General features: G+C 45.1%; 1 protein-coding gene across 2 annotated transcripts; it reads right to left on the bottom strand.

Moving 5' to 3' along the window:
* Positions 1-1,787: 1,787 nt before the first annotated feature.
* Positions 1,788-25,744, bottom strand: apoba (apolipoprotein Ba). Of its 2 annotated transcripts, none has more exons than XM_026151170.2 (29): positions 25,652-25,744; positions 25,081-25,122; positions 24,571-24,680; positions 24,382-24,485; positions 23,973-24,120; positions 22,850-22,996; positions 22,440-22,564; positions 22,287-22,363; positions 21,253-21,709; positions 20,829-20,979; positions 20,576-20,722; positions 19,809-20,020; positions 18,523-18,730; positions 18,275-18,445; positions 17,986-18,189; positions 17,514-17,678; positions 15,896-16,101; positions 15,635-15,817; positions 15,387-15,517; positions 14,589-14,796; positions 14,318-14,490; positions 14,061-14,236; positions 13,851-13,963; positions 13,387-13,760; positions 3,938-11,473; positions 3,726-3,837; positions 3,492-3,524; positions 3,191-3,377; positions 1,788-3,074 (listed from the first exon to the last, which is right to left on the bottom strand). In XM_026151170.2, the coding sequence occupies exons 1-29, from the start codon at positions 25,704-25,706 to the stop codon at positions 1,926-1,928; spliced, it is 13,104 nt and encodes a 4,367-aa protein (XP_026006955.2). In that variant the 5' UTR covers positions 25,707-25,744; the 3' UTR covers positions 1,788-1,925. The 2 variants fall into 2 exon arrangements, with proteins under 2 accessions (XP_026006955.2, XP_026006954.2); XM_026151169.2 differs by having other exon boundaries at positions 24,571-24,683; positions 25,652-25,733.
* Positions 25,745-27,860: the final 2,116 nt, after the last annotated feature.

The raw sequence follows: 27,860 nt of genomic DNA, 5'->3' as shown, positions 1-27,860 counted from the left end.
AGTGATGAAGAACAGAGAAGATAAAGTAATGAAGGCAGCAGCGTGAGGTCCATTGTTCTAAAGTGAGGAGCAGATGAACTGACAAAGATTCACATCGTATCAGGTGTCTTTGTTTTGTCTGAGCTCAGTCATGGCAGCGCGCACACACGCATGCACACACACTCACACACGCATGCACACACACACACACACACACACTCACACACGCATCCACACACACTCACACACGCATGCACACACACGGACACACAGACATCTGATATTGTATAAGAGCATCTCCCCGTGTTTTACTTCATGCAGATGTGTGGTTTCCCCTCGCAGTGACTCATGATGATGATGATGTGGTAAAACTTGTCATTTCCTCCTATAACTTTCACATTGTTTTTATGCTAACGACGCCGTGAGGCTCAAACATGGTGACTTAGGTATGGACCTCCTGTGTGAAGAAAATTACACATCTGGATCCTTTTACACCGACTCACGACACATTAATAAAGAAAGATAATAACTCCTCTCCTCTGAGAGGAGTTATTATCATCTACAATAACAGTGCACCATCATCATCGTCACCATCATCACCACAGGAGGTCATGGAGAGGTCGGTGTTTTGGAGCAGACCTTTTAAAATAAGACTGAACAGTTCCTCTGTCACAGCAGCCAAAGCACAAAACAGGACGGACACAAACTCCTTATTTCATAAAAACTAATAATACAAATCTGAACCTGTGTTATTGTGTGTTCATATTTTTTTCTTTATCTGGACTGAAAACCTCAAACTCAACTAAACAAAAGAAAGACATAAAAGATCATAAATGTGGTGCTTCGCTTTGAGCTTTTTGTCATGCATGGAAAAATGCTTATGCTGAATAGAATAGAATAGAATAGAATAGTTTTAAAGCCAGCAGCATCTCTTTCCCTGCTCCTCACTCCACACTGGACCTAAAGAGTTTCTCTTCACAAACTTCCAGACTTCAAACATCCAGACTGGAGGAAAATAACGGGAGCGCTGCTGATGTCACTCAGACCAGCAGCTTTAATGGTTACAGAAACATCTGCTGCTCAGGTCAGAAATATGGTGATATCATTTTGAGGCTATATCGTCCAGCCCGTACTGCCAAAGCACCCCTAAAGGATGCCAGGTCAGACATGGTTGAATACCTTCTTCAAGTCCAGGAAGCACATGTTTGGCAGATTCTCCTGTCTAGCTCCCTGGTGTAGAGCTTCCCCGTGGAGGCTGAGGATGTTGCACCACACCCTCTGGTCCCCCCTTCCTGAAAAGAGGGACCACCACCCCAGTGTGCCGATCACAGACATTACAGACTGTTGTTAAAAGAAGACCGGATGTTGCAGAATTTTCTTATTGTACCTAAAATGGTACGTTTTCTCAGTTTATGTTTTCTCTGTTCTTCTGCAGGTAAAATAGAAGTTTATTAGAATTTCATTTCCTTCTGTTTGTTTACATTTTACAGCTTTTTGGACTCGGAGGCTGACTGGGGATGAGACACAGATGGAACAAAGGAGGCCAGAGCAGACAACCTAAGAACAGGAAGTAAACCAACATGAGAAAACTGATCTTCAAAGTTTAACAGGAAGAAGTCAAACAACAAAGGAGGAAACGACTAAGAACCACAGAAAGCTTTGATGCTTCTTATTCTTATAGATTTCTGATGTTATTTGTGTAAATGAGTCCAGGAGCTTCAGGAGGACACAATGAGACAAACACAAACTGGAGTTCAGCATCTGTTTAGCTGAACACCAACAAACAGCAACGTGCAGGCTGAACCACATTCAGTGAATCTCACAGAAGAAACGTAATTTATTTTTATCATTCATGAATATCACTTTAAAACAGTTTTTATTGTCAAAAAAGGGGTTTTTCAATTTTTTCATCCATTATGAAACCACTTTATCTTCAAAGTTGTGATTCACTGCCTAAGCGGCGTCGGCCATTCGCTGAAAGACCTCCAGAGGAAGGGTAAAGGTATCTCAATGTCCATCTTCTCATCGCTGACTCTAACGTAGGGTGCTGTGCTCTGGGAGACCCTGGTCATTAGAGCCACACTGGCTTCAAGTCCCTCATAGAAGCGCACCTGCAAAATACTGATGATCCTGCTGGTCCCATCATTTACTCGCTCCATGCTCAGAGCATTTAAGGCTTTCTGGGTCTTGAGTTTGATGAGGTCTCTGTACTCAGTCGTGCACCTCTGCGCCTCCTCGCCGTGCTGTTCTGAAAACTGCAGAACATCTGCATAAATGGCATTAACTTTAGAGGAAATTTCAGAGTTTTGATCTTGCAGGTAGGCGAGGAAACTCTCAGCTTTTTCAGCAACGACGCGTAAACATCCAGCAGCTGTCAGGTGGAGCACGTTGATCACGCTGATCACACCCTCTCTCAGCTGGTCCAGAATATTCCCCACCTTATCCATGATCTCATCTCCGCTAACAAAAGCATCACTTCCAGGTACGGTGAACCTGATTTTCCTGATGTCTGTAGAGATGTTCTCCACGAGGCCGTTGATTCTTTGAATGGCACTACGGGCTTCCTGGACCGCTTCCATAAGAGAGAGCTTCCTCTCCGATCCCGGCACCATGAACCGTGTGTCATTCAAAAACTGCAAGGCTGCATCTAGCAGCACATTCATGTTGTTTTCACACTGTTTCATGACACGCTTCACCGTCTCAAACAGCCTGTCTATAGCATCCTGCACAGTCATGGACATCAAGACGTCAGAGGCCTTCCGGTAGTTATCTCGCGCTCCATCAGCAAAGTTTTGGATCCAATCCTGCGGTGTGGTACAAGACACAGGAACCTGATCGTAGGCTCGCTCTATGGCATAAGAAAGTGTGTTTTTCAGCTTCTTGCTGCCACGGTTGATGTCAAAGCCAAAGTGGGAGGTGTGATACTTGTTAATGCACTTGAACACAGCGTCTGTCATTGCAGGAACTCTGTGCTTGGTGCCTTCCATCACATCCCAAAGGAAGTCCCGATTCCACGAAGTCTGCACAAAGAATTTTTGCGAGTTTCTCAGTGAGACTTTTGCAGCGAAGACATCGGTATCCCTCTCTGGAGACGACTGAGAGTGAGGGAAGACGTTGAGAAGAGTATGACTTTAAACAGAGCATCAAACAGTCTGGAAAGCTGCACTCACAGTAACAATAATATGAAATAAAAGAGTCTAAGATGTAATACCAGGTATCGACTGAACAGCTTCCCATACAACTGTGATGGAGACCTCCTCTGTAAATGCACTCCAAGGAAACCAGATGATGGCGAAGACACGGATGCAGTGATGCCATCTTTGCGGGAAGCAAAGCGGAAGCTCACATCTGTGAACGTTCGACTGCTGATGTCAACGCTAAGTGTGTGACGAGGCTCCCTTTAAAACAGACACACCGTTAGTACAGATATGCTCCAGATCATATGTGATAAACACCTGACAGAGAACTATGGAGAGATGTGAAACATCAGCATCTGCATGAAATAAACTCACAGTGACTCAGCTGCTGAGACTCGGCGCTTCATTCTGAAAGAAAACGAGCGATTGAGGGTTTAATTCCAGACTTTGAATGTTTATCGGATGGGATCTGAGACAGTTCATCACAGCTTCTGATGCACTTTAGTGGTGTGCATGAAATGTTTACCAGTGTACAGAAATGGGGAAACTTATTTAAAGTTAAACCAGTGTTTCCAGTCGACTCTAGAATGCAGCGTTTGTTTAACTTACCGGACATTTTGTGCCAAAACATGTTGCCAGTTGACATTTCCATCAGTGTGAATCAATTTTCCCTTCCCAGTTAGACTCATTGCCCCATTATCATATACGATGGTTGCATCAGCTGGGGAAACATGGGCAAGATTAGGTTTTATATTGCCTTACATGCAGCAATGCTTACAAATGTGTGGTATCAGGTAAAGTGGCGTATGTTTTAGTCTTACCAGAGAGGTCGTATTCCAAGAAGTTCATGGTAGAAACACATCTGGATTTCAGTGAAGTTAATAGGTCAGAGTCCTTTTTCTCGACACTGGCAGTTGTCGACACACTATAAATGGGAGATGAAACCTTCACAGAGACGCTGAGAGCACCAAAAGATGGGATAAACACACTTGAAGGCAGATGGAGGGTCGTTGCAGGGATTTCGATTCTTTGCTCTGGAATGGTGATGGCTGGAAGGTCAAAGTTGGAAATCTGGCGTGTGATGTAATTTAGGCTGATGGTTTGCCCCCCGATGGTCACTGATTTTGGTAGAGTAAAAGGTAAGACTGTGATTTCATATTGTGGTATCTTAAATGAAAGGAATGATGTTTTTCCCTGCAGGTACTCTGTGTTAATGTCATAACCAGGCACTGACAGTACTGGCAGGCCAGGCAGCATGATTTCAAAGGCCTCGGTGCTGATCACCCTCGGGACGCTGAGGTTCTTAGGATCGAGTGTGAAGGGCTCCACATGCAGTGTCGTGAATGGTACATTAAAGGCAGGAAGTGAGATCACAGGGGGAAGTGTGAGATGATCCGGGACGTCTGGGTTTTCCAGACACTCGTCTATGTTCCTTATGGAGCTTGGAATTCCTTTGAGCCATGAAGGCACTGCAATGCTGATCTGAGGGACGCTAAAACTGACACCATTTTCCAAAAGGGTAAACGGTATTGCATATTCATGGCCATCCATGCTCTTTGTGTACACAATACTAGTGGAGACATTGAGGAATTGTAATTTATTCATACTGGTGACCTGATCAAACCTGAGCACATCCCAGAGGGTATTCTGATAAATAGGAATCTTAACTGTCTTCAAAAAAGCGAGGGGACCTTCTACTGATCCAGCCAAATTCAAGTGCACTGCTGATTCATCATTGGACAGCAGTAAAAGATGAGCATGGACGAAAGACGCAAGCTGTTCCTTAACTCTCCAGGTGAGAGACTGCTTCTCTGAGCTGACGGCCAGGTTAATGCTCTGAATGAGTCGAGCATCACCCAAACTGCTCGGCTGGCTCGCTTCGATATTCAGTTTGGTCTTGAAGGTCGTTAAAGGAATAAAGTCCAGTTCTCCTTTAGTGACATGTTTTCCATTTGTTGTGAAAAAGGCCAAATCGACATTGTTGGTGCTCGTGCATTCAGCCGTTGCAAAAATTCGCTGCAAGGAAACTGCCAGAGCTAACTCCTTATTCAAGTCAAACAGGAAGATGTTGTTGGAGTTTCGTTTTTGTTTCTCCTGTTTGTCGAGGTTTGAGTTTAAGACAGTCTTGACAGTTGAACGCAGGCTGTTGGCAGTGAAGTAGAAACTGGCTTTATTCTCCAGATCTCCAGAAAAGATACAGCCGTTCACCATCATAATGTCTGTCTTCCCCTGGGTGCAGGTCTCCAGAGACACATAAGAAGGAAGCGCTTCCAGTTCCCAGTTCATGTCACAGTTTCCTGCAGCCTCAATCAGAGGAATGCTAAAAATGTACTTTAACTTTTTCTTGGATGTGAGATTTGGCTTTGTTTTGGTGTTTCCGATGAGCTCTTGATTCAGCTCCAGGTTGAGGAAGGGTAGCTTGACCTTTGCAGTGTTGGTTAAAGAAGCTTCCATGCCCCTTTTGTTGAGGTTGACAGCACATTCGTGGTTTGCATTGATGTTGTCGTGCTCCAGGGAAACAGCTGAGGCCACTTTTATTCCTCTCGTCCTCGTCAAGCTGGCGGTGCCGTCGATTTTTATGTTCAAAATGTCAAACGCTGACGTTGAAGAGGTGCCAAAACGAGCAACAATGTCAGACTGATTGTAAAGGCCTGCGCTGGCAATGAACGAAATCACAGCGGATTTGAAGGAGAAATCAAATGTCATGTTACCCATAGCTGGGATCGCTATGTTGTTCTGCATGGGTGGCAGTCTAAAAGTGGGCAAGGTTACTTCACTTAACGTTTCTGGAACATGAATGACAGCAAACGTTAATAATGGCAGCACAAGAGTATAGGACGGCACAGAGAACCCCAGAGCTGGGACTTTAAAGCTTGGGGTCCTGACCTCTTTGGGAATGAAATAGCTAAAGGCCGGCATCTCGGCACTGAAAGGTGAAACCTGTATATCCAGGATTGGTATTTTATATCCGGGGACTCTGAAGATGCTAGGTGGCAGGCTAGATGTGTCAGTTCTGTGTTTGATGTACTGTGGCCTTGCTTGGTTGTATGAATCTTTTAAAAATGCAACCACTTTGTCCCAAAACTCTTCAAACTGAGCCTGGAGGACGGTGGCTTTGTCGCTGATTGCACCGTAGATCGGTTTAAGGTACAGTTCAAAGCTGTGGGTGTCAGGGTTCTTGTAATAGTGAAGCTTCAAGTTCATGTCAAATGATTGCTGAGGTGTGGTGAGCAAAGTTTGGAATCCAGCATTTTCCCACAGCGGAAATTCTCTGACTTCAGGGGTTTTAATATGGAAATAAGGTATGCTCATCTCTGGGATAGAGAGCGGAATCGTCAAAAATTCCAGGTTAGCCTCTCCGTTTGCAGAAGAGTGGAAGAAGATGTCCATATCATTGTTTTCTGCGGTGATGTTGTGACTGTACTTGTACTGATTGAACCTTGCCAAAGCAAAGCAGGACGCGTGCTGTTTCACAGAGTTTAATGCAACACCACAGTCATGCTGCAGAGCTACCTTTCCAGTCAGTCTCAGGGGAAAGAAAACCTTCGAGTTTACTTTATTCTTAACATCGAAGGCCACCTCAAATGGATGGATTGTGAACTCCAGCGAGTTGGACATGGATCCAGTCAGTTTTCCATTGAATTCAACATCGTGATAGGCTGCGAGCGCAACCTTCAGGTCCCCGATATCAGCCACTCCATCCAAAACCAAAACACTCTTCTTCACAGATGGAGTTTCAGTTTCACATTTTGCATCAATACTAATCCGATTTAAGAGCACTGATTCAGCTCTTAGCGTGTGCTTGGCTTTTAAGGCCTCACAGTCAGTTTCTCCAACAAATGTTAACTTTGCAGTGCTGAAATTTACATCAAACTCCATGTTGCTTTTGTGAGTACCTTCATCAGCGTAGTCATAAACCGACCACTTTCCATTTCCTGTAGTCTCTCCAGTCACAGTGACTCTGCCAGATTCTGCAGAGGCTGCTATATTCTGTCTCACTGATGCCTGACTTGAAATTTCATGTGACGGGATATTCAAGCTGTGGTTATAGGCTGTGGCTACGGCTGCATGGACTCCACTCTTTAAAGTAAGGTCCATTTTACTGACCAACTCTGCTGTGTACATTTGGGTTGCAGCTCTGGCGACAGTCTTGGCAGAAGCCTCAGCAGCGGTGCCGGTGAGTATCAGGGATCCTTCGTGGTCAATGGCAAAGGCCATGTGTGCAGCCTTCAGTGTTTCTGTGAACTGCAGCTTCTTCATTCTGGGAGCCTCCAGCTGAGCCGTGACTTCAAACGTGTACTCCAGCGCCTTGAAGCGCGACTTGGCATGAGACGCAACGATGGCTGTAAACTGTGGGTTTTTTGGTGTGGATGTTGAGTTTTCAATTTTTCCTGTTGTAATGAGAGTCAGGTCTTCCGAGTACACCCTAAATTCTCCATGAAGTTTTCCAAAACGTGGGACACAAATGTCACTGGGAATCCTGGGATAAGTTATCTCTGGAACTGGGAGTGGTAAGACATCAAAGCCTCTCCACTGCAACTTGGGAATGTTGATTGCTGGAAATGTTATTTCCGATAGAGTTATTCCTGTGAAGGTGAGATCGGGTAGTTCAGACAGGTAGAGAACTTTCAGATCACCAAAGATTTCCTCTGGGTCAGGTGTTTGGATCTCAAAGTCTCTGATTTCATCTATCAGAGCAATGATCCTAGCTTTGATCTCATCGACATCTATCGTGAAGCCAGGGATGGTGTACAAGTTGAGGATGGTGAACGGAGGGAGTGAAATTTGAGCTGGGATGCTAATGTCCTGCAGATTCTTCATGTCAACTGTAAATCCTCGAATAACAAGATCAGTGAGAGGTACTGTAAAAGTAGGAACTTCAATCTTACCTCTTTTCAGTAAGCTCAGAAATTCATCTACAGCCTGCTTCGTCTGGTCAATGAACTCATTGTCCTTTGCTGTTTTTACAATCTGATCCATCACTTGGTTAAAGTTTGCAGACATTAATTCAACAATATTTCTGTAGGAATCGCTCACTCTTTCGAGGAATAAATACAGTTCGCCTCTGATGTCCATGTCAACAATTCTCTCCCTTGCATCCTCAAGGATATCCTGCACCTTCAGTTTGATGTCGTTGTAAAATGTAGTATCGATCACATTTTTCAGTCTTTTTAGAGCATCAGCCACTTTTGTGTTTTTTAGTTCATCCAAATACGTAAAAATGGAAGTTTGGATCTCTCTGAAAAAGTCCCTAACAGCCTCAATTTTTTTCACCAGCTCATATATTTTAATCTGCTCGTTGATGTAGTTTGTTAGTTCAGCAATCTTCTTATTAGCGTCATCAACGAAGGCACCGTACCGAAATGTCCTCATTGATTTAAGAGTCGAAGAAATATATTCATTAAGGTCATCGATGCTCTTCTTAAAGTCGATCACTCTGAGCTGATTTGTCACACTGGACAGAAATTGCATTATTTTATCATAAAAATATTCAAATTTGATAGACTTCAAAGCTTCTACCAGTGACTGCACAGTCTTTTCAATTTTAAACTGCTCGACCAGAATCACCACCTGATCCATCAGCTGTTTGAATATATCATCGAGGTCGTATTTTAAAACAAGATCCCTGATGTAGAAATACACTTCATTGATTTTGTTGGGGATTTCATATTCATCAATCCAGTTGACGATAACATCATGGACCGACTCCATGACTTTTGCTATCTCTGAAGGGGGGATATTATAAGATAACTGCTCAACATGCGCAGCCCAGTCAACTGAAAGGAGATACTCCTTCAGATCCTCAAAAATCGACTTGATGTTAAAATCCTCAATGACTCGTTTCAGTTCTGATAGTGTGGTTTTAATCGTCTCCAAGATTTCATATTTGGAGTCTAGCTCCTGGAGAAACACAGCACCGGTTATCCGGAGTTTCTGGAAATCGATCTGTTTCATAATGTCTTCGATGATATCAAGAACTCTGAGAAATGACCGCTTAATTTTATATTGGTCATCGAAGGCCCACGTGTGATTTCCGACATCAGAAAGAACATTTGTTATCTGGGCTTCAAGACGTCCACCCTTGATGTACTCTTCAACGGAAAAAACGAGCTTTTGAATTTTGGTGATGATGTCCGTTACTGTGGTTTCTAAATTCTTCCTCAGATTCTTCACAGCAAGCTCCAAGTCATTCATCGTGACAGCGGAGGCACCGATCCAATCATCAAGTTTCACTTTCACTTGATTTACTTTTTTCTCCAACTCTAGCTCTTGCATGAAGTTACTCACTTGTGTCGGCAGGCGTTCTAGCTTTTCTCTAAAGTTGCTGATGAGCCCGTCGATATCTACATCACGGATGACCTGCTGCAGTGACTCTAAGGTTTGAACCAGTGTGTTTTTGAGCTGCTGAAAAGCTGCAGGAAAGCTCTCGATGAGTGGAATCTCGATGATATGACAGTCACTGTTCTTATCATACTGCAGGAAACCAGACATGTTGAATTTTGCATTTTCTTGTAAATCTTCTAACATTATTGCTGAAAACTCCAATTCAGCTTTCTCTGGATTGTTGGAAATACTGGTCGCCTGGTTGTAAGCACGGTCGTTCAGTTTAGACTTTACTTCCCAAGATAATAATTGATCGCTTGGAGTCAGGAAACCTTCAAATATGTTCTTTACACCAGCAGAGGATTCCCCACTTGGAAGCTTATGAGCTGTTGATATGCCGCTTTTATGTGCAAATGAAAGAGCTAGGGGCTCAGCTTTCAGCAGCAGCTGGCTGTACGTGTCTCCGGTGTGCTGCCCATGTAGATTAATTTCTCCCGCCGCGTTGAAACCAGCATCCACAGTGAGGCGAAAAGGCAGCGCCATGGTGCGAACGCTGCTGTTAAACCGCACAGGTGCAGAGTCTACCTGCGCCTCACAGTCTGATGTTAAAGACAGTCCAGCAAATTCCAGTTCACAGCTGTGAGTGAGCTGGGCGTCCATCACGTTTCCAGATGTGCTGTATTTCATGGTGCCAGCCACAGGTGAGTCATAGGTGAGTTCATAGGTATGTTTGACGCTGTGTTGCTCTCTGTGAGCTGCAGTCATGCTTCCACGGAGATCCACCTTAACAGGCTCGAGCCTTACGTGACCCTCGTGGCTCAAAGCGACGTCATAAAACCGGAGGTCATTTCTCATATTGAATCGCGTAAAAAATGGCTTCACATCGAGCTTGGTGTCTTGCTTGTAGTAAATATCGTCACAGATGAAGTTGTTTGACTCGGAGCGGAGGCTGAGGGTCCACAGGGTGAGGGTGAGTTTGTGGCTGTTTTCTGTTTTCATCTGTCTGAGTGTTCCCTTTGTGTTTCCGGTAAAACTCAGAGCTCTTCTGTCCAGCATCATTTTCACGCTGCTTAATGTCGTTGCGTCGTACGCATATCCCTTCAGGTCACCGTAAAGAGAGGCTTTAGCAGCTGTGACTTCACCCTCAATTTTCAGCTCCCCTCTGCTCTCGTCACCCATCGCTTTGGTAGAGGAGGACAGGGATGCTCCACTGTTGTCTATCGCACAGTTGAAAATGTTCTCCACTGTCACAGGACTGCACTGTATGCTGTTTGTGCCACTTGCTGTCAGACCATTTTTTCCAGCTGTTACAGAAGCCTTATGCCAGACACGCCCTGTTTCTAAGGTGAGGGAACCCTCAGAGTTTACCTGAAGCCCATTTGAATCCAGAGATCCTGATATCAGGGAGTATACCCTGTTTTTGTCGTCATATGCCTGGGATTCAATTGTGAGAAGGGCCATTTGGCTGGACACTCCAAACTCAACTTGGTTACTTAGTGATTCCCCCATGGCTTTGGCCAAGACGCTGCACTTCAGGGTCAGCTGCGTATCCTTATATCTGAGTTCTGCCACATGCTGGAGAATGTCCCTCTGAGCGCTCGTTTGGGACATGATGTATAACTCTGAGTTTTTGCAGACTCCACGGACTGTGTTGTGAACTTGTAGGACTGGTGAGTCAAACTTCAGAGTGGATTCTCCTCGTCCTTCTCGATCTAGTGGGCGTAGGTTGTAGCTGTGAAGGTAGGAAGCGTTGGTGTGGAATGAGCCAATTTTGAGGAGTCCGTTGACGGTGCCATCTCCTGAGACTTCGTCTGAATTTAGGGAGGAAGTCGCATGAGCAGAGTAGTAGAGGGTGGCTTGCAAGCCTAAAGCACTAGAAGCTTCCATCTTGTAATTGGCTCTTGCCTTGAGTTTGTCCGTCACCCTTAATGTTTCTAAGACGCTGACGCTTGTGTCGATGAGGCTATGGCTGAAGGAGCTATTCAGAAGATACTTGAGATTATCATCGCCTCTTCCCGACATCATCCCGGTGCCTTAAAACAGACACAAATGATACTATATTAGTATGCAAACATGGAAGCATGACGTTTTACCTGCTGTAAGACAAAATGTTGGTAAGTGAAGACTCTTCTCACTGCACCATCAGGGCTTTCCAGGCACTGATTGAGAGGTGTTGATCTTACTGTTGCTGCACTTGCAGTTTGTTTTGGACCACAACCCAAATGTGCACTAATCAGTACTAGAGATGGACCGATCCGATATTACGTATCGGTATCGGTCCGATACTGACCTAAATTACTGGATCGGATATCGGAGAAAAATAAAAAATGTAATCCGATCCATTAAATATCACGAAAGCACCTCACAAAACTTGCAACACGCCGTAACTCACCTCAGAACGTTAGCACGTCGGAGCAGTATGCATCACGTGATAGAGCGGCTGTGGCATGCGGGACCTGTCGGTGGTCTGGATAGCATTTGGAGCTTCGCTAGCAACCTGGCATTTCATCTCCGACAAAGTTATCCCCGAGAGAAGTAAAGCAAGTGTGTAAGTCCATCTCTGAATGTAAAGCATTCCTGCGTTAAGCTTAACAAGCGATATATGGAGCGACTGCCTCTTCTTGCTGCTACTTCAATCATGAAACTGCTTAATGATCAGCTGATCGGCTTTTCTGTTGCGAGTCCCTCTGTCTTGTTTGTTTTTGGCCCACTTTGCACCAGAAAGAGGAAACCAGCGGCTGAACAACAGCAGCACGTTTAAGCTTGATAAGCTGTTGTTAGAATTTATTTAATATTACTTTCTACTCGAGGATCTTTTTCTACGTAGCTGACGCTGGTAACTGTGCAGGGGCGGATCTAGCAAAGTTTAGCCAGGGGGGCCGATAGGGCATGAACAGGGAAAAGGGGGCACAAAGACATACTTTTCTTTCTTATTCTCATTTAAAATGTCTAGCTTTTAATAAATAATTATCTGACACCCAAAGTTTTAATTTGATGTAAAATGAATAGAAGTCAATTACTGTATATAGTGACTATTAAGTCTAATATATATATATATATACCCTAGTAAGCTATAGTACTTTTTCCTTTGGGAAGGTACCATCTGTGCAGTCTGCAATTTTGTTGAAGAAAGATGTTGAATCTATTTAATATTTCTTGAAAAATAATTGATTTCTGTGCATTTTTTTTCACACTGCATCAAATTAAGGTTGATTACGTCGATTAAGCATCATGAGGTGGAGCGTGAGGGGTGGTTCCCTATTTTTATTTATTTTATTTTTGTTGTTGCTGGGAGTTGGAACCCTATTAGTTAGGTTGCTTAATATTTACGCTAAGTACTCTTTAAAATACCAGAATAGGGAGGATGGTGTAGGTTTAAGTTTATTAGATTGATCAGTATTGCTGAACTATGAAACTTTTTTTTTTTGCATACAGGTATAACAGAATAGCTTTAGTGTAGTTGTTGTTTTAAACTTGAGTATGAACTTATACAAAATGCAGCAAGATATTTAAAAAACAGTTTTGTTGATTAAAACACACTATATCGGATTCATATCGGTATCGGCAGATATCCAAATTTATGATATTGGTATCGGACATAAAAAAGTGGTATCGTGCCATCTCTAATCAGTACTGTTCCTGACCATGGCTGAACCAGTAACAGGAAATGAATCTGCAGAAATATCACAGTACATGGAAGTTTTCAGAGGACCCCACTGGTCCGATCTCTCTTTGCCGTAAAACCAACATAGAGTCTGACTCAAATTGATCTTAACAAAGACCAACTTAACAGTAATATGACGCGCCGGCTGACAGGTGCATGAGCCTACCACACGTGCTGATTTAAATACTTCATGAGCGCAGAGCTCATTGTTAGCCAGCCTCAATCTTATCCTGTCAGATTTCATAGAGTCTTAAGTGACTTGACAGAAGAATAACTTTTTACCTTCAAGCTTGTATGACAACAGGCTGAAAGGTGACTGGGCCGTGGCCCTGAACTGTGCAGTGTAGCTGGGGACATCGGCGGTGTTGTTGCCCCCAGAGATCGAGCCTTCCCAGCTGTAGAAGTTGCTGCTGATCTTTGTGGATGCTGCAGCCAGACCGAGAAGGGGGAGAGACAAATCCAGAGACGGTGGTATGGTGAACCGTGGGAGCTGATAGGCCCTGGGTGGGATGTACAGACCTATCTGTGGTAAATCTATGAGGGGCACTGACAGGGAGTTTGGTACGTTCAGCTCTTCGGACTTTTTGCCTCCAAGTGGAAGAGGAAGTGAGATGGCCATCTTGTCCTTGTTGAACTGGTACCGGAACAAAGTGTCGCTGTTGAGGTAAAATGAAAGGTGAACACTGAAGCGCTGCAGAACAGGTGGAGCCTATTCATATCTGGAGGCTGATTTTTTAAACACTTACGACTGCAGGAACAGTTTTTCTGGCAGAGCGAGATCAGAGAGGCTTCTCTTACTTCGCAGTTTTGCCAGAGTGGGGATGTGCGCCGTCAGTTTGTCCAGCCATATGTTACCCGCCTTCAAAGTGAAACAAAGACCTGTTAGATCTCACTGTAAAGCTGTAAAACTGCCTGTAAAAGCTGCGTAACACTCTGAACACGATGTTTTATGACACCTCGATTCCTTTTGTGATGATGTGACGCAGTTTCATGTCTGTCTTCGCCACCCTCTGGTCCAGGATCTCATCAACGAGCTGTTGAAGCTGCCTGCGATGAGCCTCCACATTAGGGATCATTTTCTGCGTCTCTGAATTCAGGTCAGATTTCAGTTCCACCTCAAACTTGTCATTATCTGCAGAGAAAATCCAGAAAACCCTCAAATGACTGAATCCATGCAGCTGTCCCCTGTATTGATGAGAGGAGGCACAGTTACCGTATTTTAGGGAAGCTTTTTGCTGGTATGATATCTCAGAGAGGTGCATGATGGTCTCCAGGTCCATGACCACATCTTCATCCTTCTTTAGGTTTGCAGTGAGAGATGCATCGGCTTTCAGAGAAGGAACGACCATCTGGAGTTGCAGCATGCCATCATTCATCATGCTAAGCCTGCATTTAAAACAAAGACGTGTACTGTCGGCTTCCCATCCACTCAGCACAACCGAAACCTCATAAAGGACCCAAGACTTGTTTAATGAACTCTGTACCTGGCACGTCCAACAAGCGTCAGCTGTGGGATGTTCTTGTTGGTGATATCGATGGTGATGCCCCTCATCTTCCTCTCAGCACCGCTCTCAGTGAAAACCAGTTTGACTCCTGCTTCCACGTCATAGTCAGGAATGACGACCTCAGCAGAGACGGTGTTTTTTAAGCGATTGTATTTCAGAGCTGCCGAGGCCTCCGATGAATCGTCGCCTGTTAAGATAAGAATTAAAGCAATTAGCCGGCTGTTAGCTGTAGGGAGCAACAGGTGGACTTTTATCCAGTACGCACAGGAAAAGAATACACGCGTCAGCAAAAATGTGCTTCATTTTTATGAATTCTTTCACTGAAGGGACCATTACACCCCAAAGACACTCCAAAATCCCTGACAACAGTTTAAAGAAAACAAGGATTTATATAATGTGTACTTTATTGATCCCCGTAGGGAAATCCTCTCTGCATTTAACCCATTCACTGTGTGAAGCAGTGGGCAGCCACCAATGCAGCGCCCGGCGAGCAGCGTACAGGGAGAAGGGTACCTCACGGTAGCCGTTCAGTGGATTTGAACCCCTGACCTTCTGATCATGGGCGACCACTCCTACTGAGCTGTCCCTGCCCAGATATAAAATGTGATGAAGACAGATATGAGCCAAAGTAAACACAGCACCCTCTGTTTTGTGAGAACGACTCATATTTGTTCATGATGCTGGGAGAGCTGGGACAGCATGATGGTTTAACCTTCTCAGTCTTATGAACTGAGCTTGCACACAAACACGTCCAGACATCATATTTAATAGCGTTACCTTCTGCCTTCAGGATTAATTTCAGCGTTTCCACCTTATGGCGCCCTCGTTTGCCCTCTCTGACCGTTTCATCTGCGATGGTGGCGGTGTACTCTGAAACTGTTCCTGTTGGCTGGATTTCAACTGCAAACCTGAAAGAACAAACTGTCATTAATCCAGGATTTGTTAGCTGTGTGGTAAAAAGCAGCAATAGATGTCAAAGTCAAATCACAAAGTATTAACTCAGATGAGCTGATCAACCTTCTTACCTGGTTTCTCCGGTTAGAGGGGAACATGGTGCCTGATCCACAGAGGTAGGATTGGAGTAACGCACTGCTGTGCAGAGCTTCAGACCACTGAGCAGAGGCTGGCAATCGACTGAGTCGGCCCGGTCTCCCACCTTGCATGGCCCCATCGTTGTTTGACCAGATGACAGAGACAGCACCTTGGTGCTGCATTTCAGAAAGAACGTGGAGTGAGGTGAGTGATAACAACACAACTCAAACAGAGAAAGACTGTGGGTCACTGACCTCACGCTGAAAAGCTGAGTGTTCGACTGAGGAGCAGGGATGGACAGCTTGACCTGCCTTCGGTTAACTGTAGCTTTAGCATTAAGGGAACTTTCATGGTACATGTTGGTGTGCGTCTGAATCCCGGCGTCCACGTAGTCTGGAATGTGCACGCCCATCTGGGTGATGAACTCCAGTCCAACCGAAGGCATGAAGGACAGCTCAGTCTGCAGAGACACAGAGCAGCTGTAACACAGGGATTCATGACTTGTTTCTGCTTTCTTTCTTTTTTCCTTTTTAGTTTATAAGAATAATTTTATATATTTATTTATTTATTTTTCCATAGCATTACATTTGAATTTAACAGTTCAATCTTTCAAATAACGGACAAATATTTGTGAAATTATGATGCATTTGTGAATGAATTTTAACAATCTAAACAGACAAATACATTAAAAAAAAACAAGAAAATTGTGTTTTATTACATTTACAGTGATTTTACGTTAATCTACATTTGAAATGTGAAATCAGTCTATTTATGTAAATGTAATGATATTCTAGAAGAACAGTACAAAACTGTAAAATACTTTTATATTACAATTTTTTCACCTGATTGAACTGTTAAATTCAAATTTAATGCTGTGGAAAAATATATAAAATGATTCTTATAAACTTTTTTTACATCAAATAATTATTATTATTATTGCTATTTAGAGCGATCGTGGCTCAAGAGTTGGCAGTTCGCCTTGTAATCGGAAGGTTGCCGGTTCGAGCCCCGGCTCGGACACTCTCGGTTGTTGTGTCCTTGGGCAAGACACTTCACCCGTTGCCTACTGGTGATGGTCAGAGGGGCCGATGGTGCAATATGGCAGCCTCGCCTCTGTCCCAGGGCACGCAATCCATTATTATCTAAACTAACTGTATATTTAAGTATTATTATTCCTATTGCCACATTCATTGACCTTGTTTATAGGTAATTGTTTAATCACATTAAAATGTTCCTAATTTAATGTTTAAAAGCACTAAAGGCAAAATCCCATGTAAAATTAGGGCAACAAACTGTAGTGTCATTACTGAAAATAACCATATTTTTATGAGAAAGTTATTTTCTGGTATTATTTTGGGCCCCAGCTTCCGTAATAGTACTGTTTTAACTTTATACTTCATAAAAGGAACCAAGCCTGGGGACCCTGAAGAAAAATGTAATTTCTCTTCCAGCTTTTTCACAACCTTAACTCCGGAGCTTCCTTCATGCATGGGAATAACATGGAGAGTTAAAACCCAAGCAGCGAGCTAAACAGGCACCGATAACTACAAATATGAAAGGAACAGACCAAAGAACATTATTAAACTTGGACAATAGCAAATAAAACTGTCTGACAATTCAGAAAGTTATGATCAGGAACATATCCAGAAAAAAAATTAAACAAGTAAATATTGTAAATCTTGTATTTAAAGATGTATTATATATTATATCTTGTTGTCCATATACAGTACCTTTGGAATAATGTTTCTATACCAGTGTTTTGCATCCGATGCAGCAGCTCTATATCCTACAGGTTGCAAGTTGTATTTGTTTTTTGTTTTTTGGCCTGTCTGGGATTCATGACTTGTAATGTGATGAAGAGCATCAACATACCGCTGCCGAGGGCGTCAGGCCTCCTCTGACACCTGGTGCAAACACACCAGCTAGTGAGAACTTGAGAGGGAAGCCAGATGCGGTGGGTAGAGCAAAGGCATTCTCCATGAAGATGTAGTGGGCAAAGACTTCATTGTCAGTCCTGGATATGAGCTCAGAGAACACCTTTTGGAAAGAAAACAGGAGAAAACAAACATGATGGGAGAGTCCACTATCACATCTGGATCCTCTAAAAGCACCACAAAAGTTGCTCCAGAGTAGTTTTTAGATCCTAAACCTAAGCAGCAAATAAAATTAAAAAGTGAAACAAAACTAATGAACTAAATCATCTGTGATCCTCTCCTGATGTTATGAACTGTTTTGTTCTAATGTCGCCATGCTGGCTGCATCGAGGCACCGATGCACACTGGAGCTGTGTGCCACTTCCTGCCACGATCAACACACCAAACGGTCAGGAGACAGAATATCCCACCTGGGCAGGTAGTACCCTGATGAAGACGTGGTAGTACATGAACAGAGTCTCAAACATTTTCCTCATCTCGCCGGTCTTCAGATATCCAATCTCATTCCCCAAAAGTCGGAGGTAGGCGGCGGCTTCAGGCGCTGGAGAGGAGCTCACATCATTCACAAGTTTCTGGATTCTGTCCGCCATGTCTTTCAGAAAGTCTTCTGGGATCTGAGAGCACAGGACAGTCTGTGTTTCAGCATGTGACATAGCATTTGCTCATGTGGTAGCTCCGTGTACGTGGAGAACCTCTCACCTGTCTCTTCCTTCTGTCTCGTTGGGGTGCTATTCTGTCCAAAATGGCTTTGAGCATTGGGGCTTTGTCCTGCGCCAAGTACATCAGTCTGGAAATGGATTCAGGGAGCAAACCTCTCTCCCCAAAAAGAGCATCGATCGTTGGTTCAAATCCCGTTCCTTCAACGCCGACCTTAAAAAGGAGATTTTAAATGTTTGGACCTCGACAGAAAACTGATTTTTGTACTGCAGATTCATGTCATTCAATACCTCGAAGATGTCGTAGCTGTAGTCAAACACCTTCAGCGTGGTCTCCAGCATCATCTCCTTGGGTAAGGTGTCGCTTCCATCAAAGATGATGTTGCTCTGGATTGATCCCAAGGAGGAGTCCAGCTTGTAGTTGCGGGACATGCCATCAAAGATGGCGCCTGTGGGTGACGGCTGGCCATTCAGGGCCGACTCAGTGTACTCCCTGAGTCTTTGGAAAGGACAATAAATGATATTTAATAGTGTTTATTAATATAATGCAGAATCAGCAGCACTTTTGTTTTTTCAGTCATGATCAGTCGTGTACAGATCCCCGGCCGGTGCCCTCCTCTTGCTACGGTGGCATCTATCAGCCCAGAGTAATCACAGATACAGACTGTACATGAGACATCTAGTGGTGAGGTGAAGAAGTGCATGTACAATCAATATGATTGTATTTTCAAACAAAGCTTCTTTCTCTGCTTTAACTTAAGTCCCTCAGCTGTGAAAGCCTAACGAGGGCTTTAACGAGGTACAGAGCAGGGAAGCCTGGATGGATGGTTCCTGTCCTTTCTCCACTTTGCACTCTGATATTTGGACCGATACCATCTTTGCTCATTACACATGTCAGCCTCAGCTTCTGTTTATTTCTTATTTTTAAAGTCTGCTGCAGTACTGTTATTCAGAAAACTTCAGTTTATTTTTTACTTTACTTTGATTTCAACCAGCTAAAGATGTGGCTGCTCAGCGAGTTTCTGACTTTCTCTGTCTGTAGTGTTGGTACTTAGTCCATTTAATGTCATCACATAATAACATAAATGTGTGAATGTGCTGGAAACACGAATAACATAGGAGGATGCGTTCAACGTGCAGGTAATACTCTTCCAATCTGAGATTGTTTATAACAGGAGGATGTAACCACCGCAGTGTCGAACAGGCCGCAGGGTTTCTGTCATTGCCCTGTAACCATCATCATCCACGTCACGTCTTTGCCCTCAGAGTCAAACACACTTTGAAGTCTTGATGTTTAAAAACCTCGAGTGAACATTCTGGATGTTTCAATCGAACCAACCTGACATAAAACCCAGACAGCAGACGCTCAGGTGCTAGTAACAAAGTAGCCCCGCCCTAAATCGTTTCCAAAATGAACTTCATGTTTTCTTGAGTCAGACCTGAAACTAGAGGCCGAGCCCACTGAAAGAGTTCACTGAGTTCAGAGATGACCATCCGCCTCATTTTCTCACAGACCTCTATACAATCAGATTTCAGAGGAGTCGCCCCCTGCAGGACATCCCTGGTCGTTAACTCACTGCTGTATTTGTGGTTCGTCTGAGTTTCTGATGTTGTTCAGGTAAGACACCACGAAGCTCCTGAGCTGCTCGTCCCTCGTGTTCTCCAAACTGCTGACGATGTCTCTGATGGTCGCTCGGTCCGGGCTCTTCATCAGAATCAGGAAAGCTGCTACACGCTTTTCTACGGGGCTGTGATCGTCCCGGTACACTTCCACGAACACATCTCTGACCTGTAACCAACCACACGGGGAGTGACACATGAATACAATCACGTGTATACTGAACATTTTCAGAGTCAGTATCTGTTCATTTTGAATTTGATGCCAGCCTCACGTTTGAAATGTTCAGGAGTATGTCTGTGGGTACCTGCTGTCCAGGTGTTTGAACTGAGGAGCTGGACTGGTGTGTTCTTGTGTTTGTGGCTCCAGATGTTTCAGTGGTCATGACTGTACTCATGTGCCCCCTGCCATACTAGCAGAGATGCTGCTTTAACCTGTAAGCTGAGAAGCTGTGGTGATTCCTCTCCTCCTCAACCCAGAGGAATTACCACAGCTTCTACTCGGCGCCAGTCCACCTTAAATAAGCTCAGAGGAGGTGGAGGTGCTTCTGGTTCAGTCTGAGCTTCCTGTGTGGATGCAGTGATGAGCTACGTTCATGATGATGGTTCTCAGACATTCTCAGATTCAAAATGAGCAGATGAGTCTGACATGTCATTTTTGGACTGTTTCAATCATTCCCAGATCAGTCTGTGTGAGAGATGTGTCCATGTAAGAGAGAGACTTTACCTCATCACTGACGTCCATCCGTCTAAAGGCCTGTATGGCTGCCTTTTGATATGATAGTGGGACTTCTGCTTTCTTTGCACATCGTAAAATGGACGAGATCAGGCTGGGGCTGACGGCTTGCATGGCCTGACCCATGACCCCAACGACCTGCAGATTAGAAATCAACATTTATGCAGAGGACTGAAGCCCCGAGACAGCTTTCAGCAGAAGAATACGTCCATGGATCTAAAACTACATGACACGCTTCACGTACCCTCAGGACAAGGAAGGACATCTCTGCGGGGTCAGGAGGAAGGTCAGAGTCGTAGTGTGGGACTGAGCAGTCGTTTAAGAGCACCTCCATGAACTTTGACACGTCTGTGAGCACATCCGTGACCTCCGGCGTTACCGCGTTTTTATGGATCCTGTGGATGAAAAAGAGTGTGGTCAGCTGCTCAGGTCAGATGATGCGTGATGCTGCAGGCATGACTGAGATGGAAACTGTTATGATCACGGGTGTGCTAAGCAACACCACGCTGTCTGCCCAGTATGGTGACGAGCACGCCCTGTCGGCCGTTTATGGCTGACGACGGTTCCACCTCCATGACCGATACTTCCTCACGTGTGACACTGAGACATGGGGACCATGGGTCTCCCTCTAGTGGTCACCTGAAGCACTGCATCATAGCTTTACTTACTTCTTCACTGTGTTGGCCAGAGCGTACATGATGGGCTTGCTCTGTTTATACTGAGCCATGCTGAGCATGTCTCGCACACGTGCAGCATCAGGGTCAGCCCGCAGACTCAAGGCGTAGACCAGAGCGTCTGTCTCCAGGGAAACGCCGTCGATGGTCCGGATAATCTGCAGGATGGCGCTGGTGCACTCTGAGGTCCCGCACTGGAACAGGGCCTGCCAGGTGAGCCAGCCTGATGCCGCTCGCATCTCAGGGACCGCCCGGCTCAGGGTCTCGTTCCTCAGGGCGCGCAGGCCGGACACCAGCTTATGGAAAAGGCCCGCCCTTTTTTGACCCTGGTCTGAGCCCGCTAACGTCACCAGCTCCCGTAAGGTGGTCAGAACATCGTCTCCTGTCTGCACTGGAGATTTATCTTCAGGATCTTCAAAGTGAAGGGGCCTCACCTGGTCGCGCTCCACACCTGCACACAGACACATGTGATGTCACTTATTCATTTCCCAGTAAGAGGTGAGTCTCATTTAAAAATGGACGTCAGCAGTGGTTTATAAAACTTTAATGAAGAGACTTAAATTATTTTCCTGCTGGCCATGTAGGGGTGCAGCTGCCTGTTGCACCGACGTGTACGGATGGATGTGGTCACATGACCTCACCCACGTTTCAAATCTTCAGAATTCAGAACTGACAATATTTTGTTGTCCAAATTAAATCCTCAAACTTCACTAAAACTCAATGTCAGACTTCTTGGATGATCTGTTAGTCAGTGACCTCCCAGCAGCCTTATTATTGGTCACATAATGTCATTAAAAGTCCTCAAAAAAGGATCCAACAGCACAAACACGGTCCAGAGGTCCAGTTCAGGTGAAGCTAGCAGACAGCTATAGCCACCTGTGTCACCATCCACCTGTCAGTCAAAGAGGCCACGCCCCAGTAATGCAAACTTTAAGCCTTAAGTCAATTTAAACAGGTGACACGAATCACCTGGGGACACAATAATCCCCAGGTGTGAAACTCCACAGCTGACTGGAAAGCTCACTCACTGAAGTCTCTGTTGCTGGTCCTCCTGTTGCTCTGGAAGCGCAGCTCCTGCGTCAGCTCTGACGACACCATGCTGTCCCTGCAGAGCAGATTAAAGCTGAGGCGTAATGGCGCCCTGTGCACGCACACAAACATGCAGTCAGGCGGTGACTCACGTGTGGGAGAGCGGCAGGTAGCTGTGGTTTTCTGTGCACGAGGCTGTGGTGATGTGCCTTTCCCTCCGATCAAACTGGTAGCTGCAGCTTTGAGTGCTTGTGATCAGCTTGGATATCGGGCTGTGCTGGAAACACAAACCTGACTTCAGAAAACATGTTTGCACCATTTAAACTCCTTTTTCGTGACTATTGTGACACGGAGGCTGTATTACAGTGACATTACTGTCACGAGGTCTGCGGTCAGCCTCAGCGAGCTCACAGACAGGACAACATTAAGTAGAATAATTACAGGTGATGTTACATCGTTAAGGTGTGTGGAGCTGTCTGAGTGCTTCGTGCATTTGTTTCTGCAGTAATCAGGAAATCAAACTGAGGGTAAAGAAAAGAACAAACTGCTTCTGAGTTCCCACCAGTCTCTGCAGCAGGGCCAGCGGGCTGTTGGTCAGCTCTCTGCTGTAGAACTGGTCACACTGGGACAGATCTCTGACCAGCGTCACACCTGTGGCAACATCACTGCTCGAGTTCACCAGAGTGACGCACTGACCGTGCACGGTGCTCTGAAAAAGGAGAAAACAGCAGAAAAAAGGATAGTAGACAGGTCCTGAGGTCACACAGGTGTGATGTTTACAGAACTTTTATTTTGAAAGGTCGAATGTAAGGCCGAAGGAGGAGATAAAAAAAAAGGAGACAACAGAAAACGGGAGATGAACAAGTTAGCGCTGCAGACTGTGTTGCCGCCGCAAGCCTGAGAATTAAAGAATGGAACTGAGAAATACTGAAGGTGTCATCATTAATGTTTGAGGCATGCAAACATTACAACAGGGATGGGCACAGTGAGCGTGGTCAGGGGCCCAACGGCCAACACCATCACACCATCACACCACAGCCTGAGCACCGATACAGGCTTTCATGCATTTGCAGCAGAAATCAGGAAACCGTTTCCCATCTGCTGTTGTCCTGTTTCATGAGTCTGTGTCAGTCGTTGCCTTTGTTTCCTAGTGTGGTCTTCTGCTGCTGGAGTCCATCTGCTTCAAGGCACAGAGATGGTCTTCTCACGAGCTTATTTGAGTTCCTGTTTCCTTCCCGTCAGCTTCCTGCTCGTTCTCCTGTGACATCAACAAGGACTTCCTCCCTGCTGCTCACCGATATTTCCTCTGTAAGCTCAGAGATGGTTGGTGGGAAAACCGCAGCAACACTCAGACCAATAACCTCGCCACAGTCAGTGAAATCACTTTTCTTCCCGATGCTGAAGCTCAGGCCGAACATCAGCAGGTCGTCTTCGTCACGTCTGAATGCAGTGAAGAGGCGTTACCCTGCTGTGACCTTTGCTAATCTTGTGGATACGAACACATAGTTGAAGCAGGAAGTGGGCTTAAAACTCAAAACCTTCATGTTTTCCACTCTTGGTAAGTTTGAATTTATTTACTGACAGAAAAAAAATCCTGATAAAAGAAATCTTTTTGTTTTTCCTGAAATAAACTATTTCCTGTGACAACACTGATTATGGTTTGGAGTGTTTCAGAGGACGCTCACCGTGCGGCCGCCCTGCTGGTCCTCCATGTCTGGCACCATGAGAGCAGAAACGATCCCTCTCTTGATGTTGAGGATGCCGATCGCCTCGTCAGCGTCGGGGTAAAGCTGAATGTTGGAGACACCCTGCAGGGTGAACTTCAGAGGGTTCCTGGATGAACAAAGACAGTGAAACCTGATCAGAGGGGGGCGTGTTCAGCCGGTGAAGGTGCTGCTCCTGAACACGCCGCTGCTGTGGACACAAAGGCTCGATCTTTAAAACGTAACACATCGAATGTTTTCTGAGGGGAGCAGAGTGTCGGAGCCTGTCGGGGTCATAAACCAGCCTCACTCGAAAATGTGCTCGCTGCACCAAAAACCGACATGGCAGCAGCATGCCATTTTAATATACAGTCTGTGTTTTTGCACTCACCTTTCCATGGCGGCCTGGAAGGCGTCCGAGCTGGGGGCCGGCCTGAGGGTGCAGCCCCTGGTGTGCATGATGAACTTGCACAGGTGGGGGACTTCGACCTCCACCTGACGAGCGGCGATAGCAGAGCCACGGTCAGAGAGGAACATCGTGTCATCAGGTGAAAAACGGGACGCATAAACAGCTGTTTACCTGACAGGTGAGCGCATGGCCGTCTCTCAGGTCGGCGGCGCCGGTCACGCTGTTCCGGCTCTCTGTGCTGTACCGATACACGTACTTCCTGAAGGCCTTGAATCTGGATGCTGCTGTGGGGGGAGGAGAGGGTCACATGGTCAGGGCTTTGCTCCTTTATGTGAAAAGGCTTCGATGGTTGTCCTCTTGCTGCATCTCAGGATTGGCTTTCCACACCATGACTCAGCAGCTGACCTTTGACCCCGTCGTAGGTGAGAGTGAGCAGCAGCTCTCATTCACAAACAGGACAGGAGTCCACGAGCCGCTATCTCCAGAAAACAGGCCGTGCGTTTATCAGTGCGCCATTGATCTGTTAGCAGGTCGATGTGTGTGTTTGCACACAGTGCACACACTCGACCTTCTCCAGCGAGGAGAAAGTCCACAGTTCTTTAAATACGTAATATTTTCAGCTCAACCTTAATAAAAATGAATAAAAATGAGTTTGCATGTTTAAGAGTGAGGATGACTTACACTGACAGGCTGCAGTTTGTTGGTCCACGTCCTGCCCGTCCTCTGGAAGAAAACACGATCAACATACTTAACAGTATTTTAATATTGGAGTAATGAGAGCGGCTTCTAGAGGCCAGAAGGACGCAATTATAATAAAACCTTAAAAAAGAGCCAAGATCACACCGACGACTGAAGCGTTCCATTAGAAATAAACATTATACACTCGAATACAAACATTTGAAATTTAGATTTGTTTGTGTAAAAAGTGATTTTGTTGCGTTTGGCACACATCAGAGAGACAAGTGTTTCCTGTCTCAGATCTGATGGCTCATATTCACACTTTTATAATATGAACAGCATGAAAAGCTGACGCGCCCCAAAGGGGACCCGTGTCTCCGGCTGGAGTCAAACTGACAGATGGACGCGAGCACGACTACACCGCTGGAAGCACCGAGTTTAAAGTAGGAAAGAAAACAATGAAAGATCCCAGAGATCAGTGAGAGAACAACTTTTTCATCCATGTAGAAAAACGGCTTGAGTGAGACTAACAGAGCGTCCTCGTGTGCGTGCACGAGGACGGGTCGGTACTTACGAGCCCGCGCGCAGCAGCCGAGCAGCAGCAGCAGACACAGCTTCCTGTGACCCATGATGGGCTGCAGGCCTCCTCCACACTGACACAGCAGCACCTCTGCTCAGCGTTTATGAAGACCCTCCTTCTGTCCCGCTCAGAGGTCAAAGTTCAACTCTGTCTGGTCGTTTCATCCCTCAGAATTAAAGTGTAGTCTGTGATCAGCACTGCCCCCCCCCAAGAATTCAATCAATAATTTACAGTGATGATGAGACGCAGCAGGTAAAACCACAGAGGTCAGAGTGGTGACATCAGCACGCCGTTTATTTTTTCTTTTATTCATCTTAATTCTAATATATGTACAAGCTGTGACCCCGCCCCCCATTGGTGATAAAACCCAGGTGTGACAGACACAGGTGTCCCATTTAAAAAACCACACTCACTGACTGCCCCTGTTTAACTGTAAATAAAAGATGGACATGGCCGCCATGACTGGAGTTTCTGGCTGTAAACATGAGGTTTAACACGAGACTGACTCACTGCTGCCTCTGCTGGACATGAGAGGAACTGCAGGTTTTACTGTTTCAGCACTGGACGATTATTATTATTATTTGAATTTATTGTCAGACCTGAGCTGGGCTCCTGCTTTAATGTGCCATCACGCTGCTGTGATCTTTGCTTGTGAGCTGAGCTCTCTGGAAGCTCAACGTTACACAATGCTGGACTCACTCATACTCTCGGCAGGTCAGAAGGGGTATCTGAGGTGAATGAGAGGACAGTTTAAAGTACGTATGGATTAAAAAGATAAGACGTTAAAGGGCAGCAGAGTATAGCTGGTCACACCATGTCAGCTCATCAAACAGCTCCCGCCTGACCGTCACAGTTACCTGACAAAATCCAGGTTAAAGATCAATTTATTTCAGCTCCCTGCTGTGTGTTCTGCAGCTCTATATACATATTGACAGAATTAACAGAGAAAAGGTGCTCTTATAAACTATACAAGCCAGTTTTTGCAAAAAGAAATAATAAGGATATACAAACTAAGCCAACTAAACAATAGACAGGAGGATGTGCAGAGGGCCGGAGTGACAGAGGAGGATGCTGGGATAGGAGGAAATGGAGGACCTCTAAAGGGAGCAGAAGACGACGACTGCAGAGCAGCAGGAAACTGCACGCTCTGTTTGTGCTACTATGATGTTGGTAAACCTGCATTTAAATCAAATACAGTATTTATCCATTTTTCTGTGTGAGCGGCTGCAGAGCCACGAACAACCCCAGACAGCTCCACCCGCCTACGGACTCGTCACCATCTAACAGCAGGTCCGCGGACCCACAGCGGGTCACCAAACAGCATTTTTTAATCATTTTCACATTTTAGCAGCTGCTTTCACACAGAGCGCTGGAGAGTGGGAACACCGGATCTTCATTATAAAGACCGACCTGTCAACAGCTCATATCTCAATGTCTTCAATGTTCAGTTCATAAAATTACTAAATTTGTCTGAAGCTGTGATTAACTTCATGTTTTGGTATGAAGAATAGACTGATATATGAAATATTCCTTTATTGGGTGAGAAAATCAGACCATGTCATAACTGCTTTAAGTCATACAGAATAGATATCAGAGTCTTAAACAGGCTGACTTCTGCTAAATGGGTCAAACTGGGCAGAAAGTCTACAAACACATAACATCCTTATAGAATATGATGTAACACTATAGATCAACTTAGCTCAGAATATATAAAGCATATAAACAATTACAGCAACATGATGCAACAAACACAGCAGTGCTACTAATCCAAAATACTGGAACAAACATTTATTTTAGCTCCATTCTGCTGCTGATACATACTTTAGGTTTCTGAACATTAAACTTGTTGCTTCCTTTCATAGTGTGTAACTTGAAGGCCCTGAGTACTTTCTCCCACACTGAAAACACTGGAATGATCAAATTATTTGAACATTACCTAATAAGACTGATTCAGGACAGACAATTAGTTATTCTAAACTTTCCTAGCAGTCCTTCACAAACAGGGAACAGTCTGTCTATGCTCTCCATCTGTCAGCTGCTGCTGGCTCTTCCTCCTCCTCTTCCTCACACACTGCTGAGTTTGTCCTGGTGGATCATCAGGGGTGCAAAGCCTCACAGATGATGTACAGCAGTGGGTCCCTCAGTCTGTCCTCACTCTGGACACTTGCAGTCGTCACACATGGAAATCAAATGTGTGATAAGC

This window comes from Astatotilapia calliptera, chromosome 19 (assembly GCF_964374335.1).
Source record: "Astatotilapia calliptera chromosome 19, fAstCal68.1, whole genome shotgun sequence".
Lineage (NCBI taxonomy): Eukaryota > Metazoa > Chordata > Actinopteri > Cichliformes > Cichlidae > Astatotilapia > Astatotilapia calliptera.
This window is presented reverse-complemented; position numbering and strand designations above follow the sequence as displayed.

Coding starts and splice junctions, on each gene's coding strand:
- apoba (XM_026151169.2), bottom strand. CDS start 25,706: ATGGGTCACAGGAAGCTGTGTCTGCTGCTGCTGCTCGGCTGCTGCGCG. Junction 25,123..25,651: donor CGGCTGCTGCGCGCGGGCTC/GTAAGTACCGAC, acceptor GTTTTCTTCCAG/AGGACGGGCAGGACGTGGAC. Junction 3,075..3,190: donor AGCTGTTCAGTCGATACCTG/GTATTACATCTT, acceptor CCTCACTCTCAG/TCGTCTCCAGAGAGGGATAC.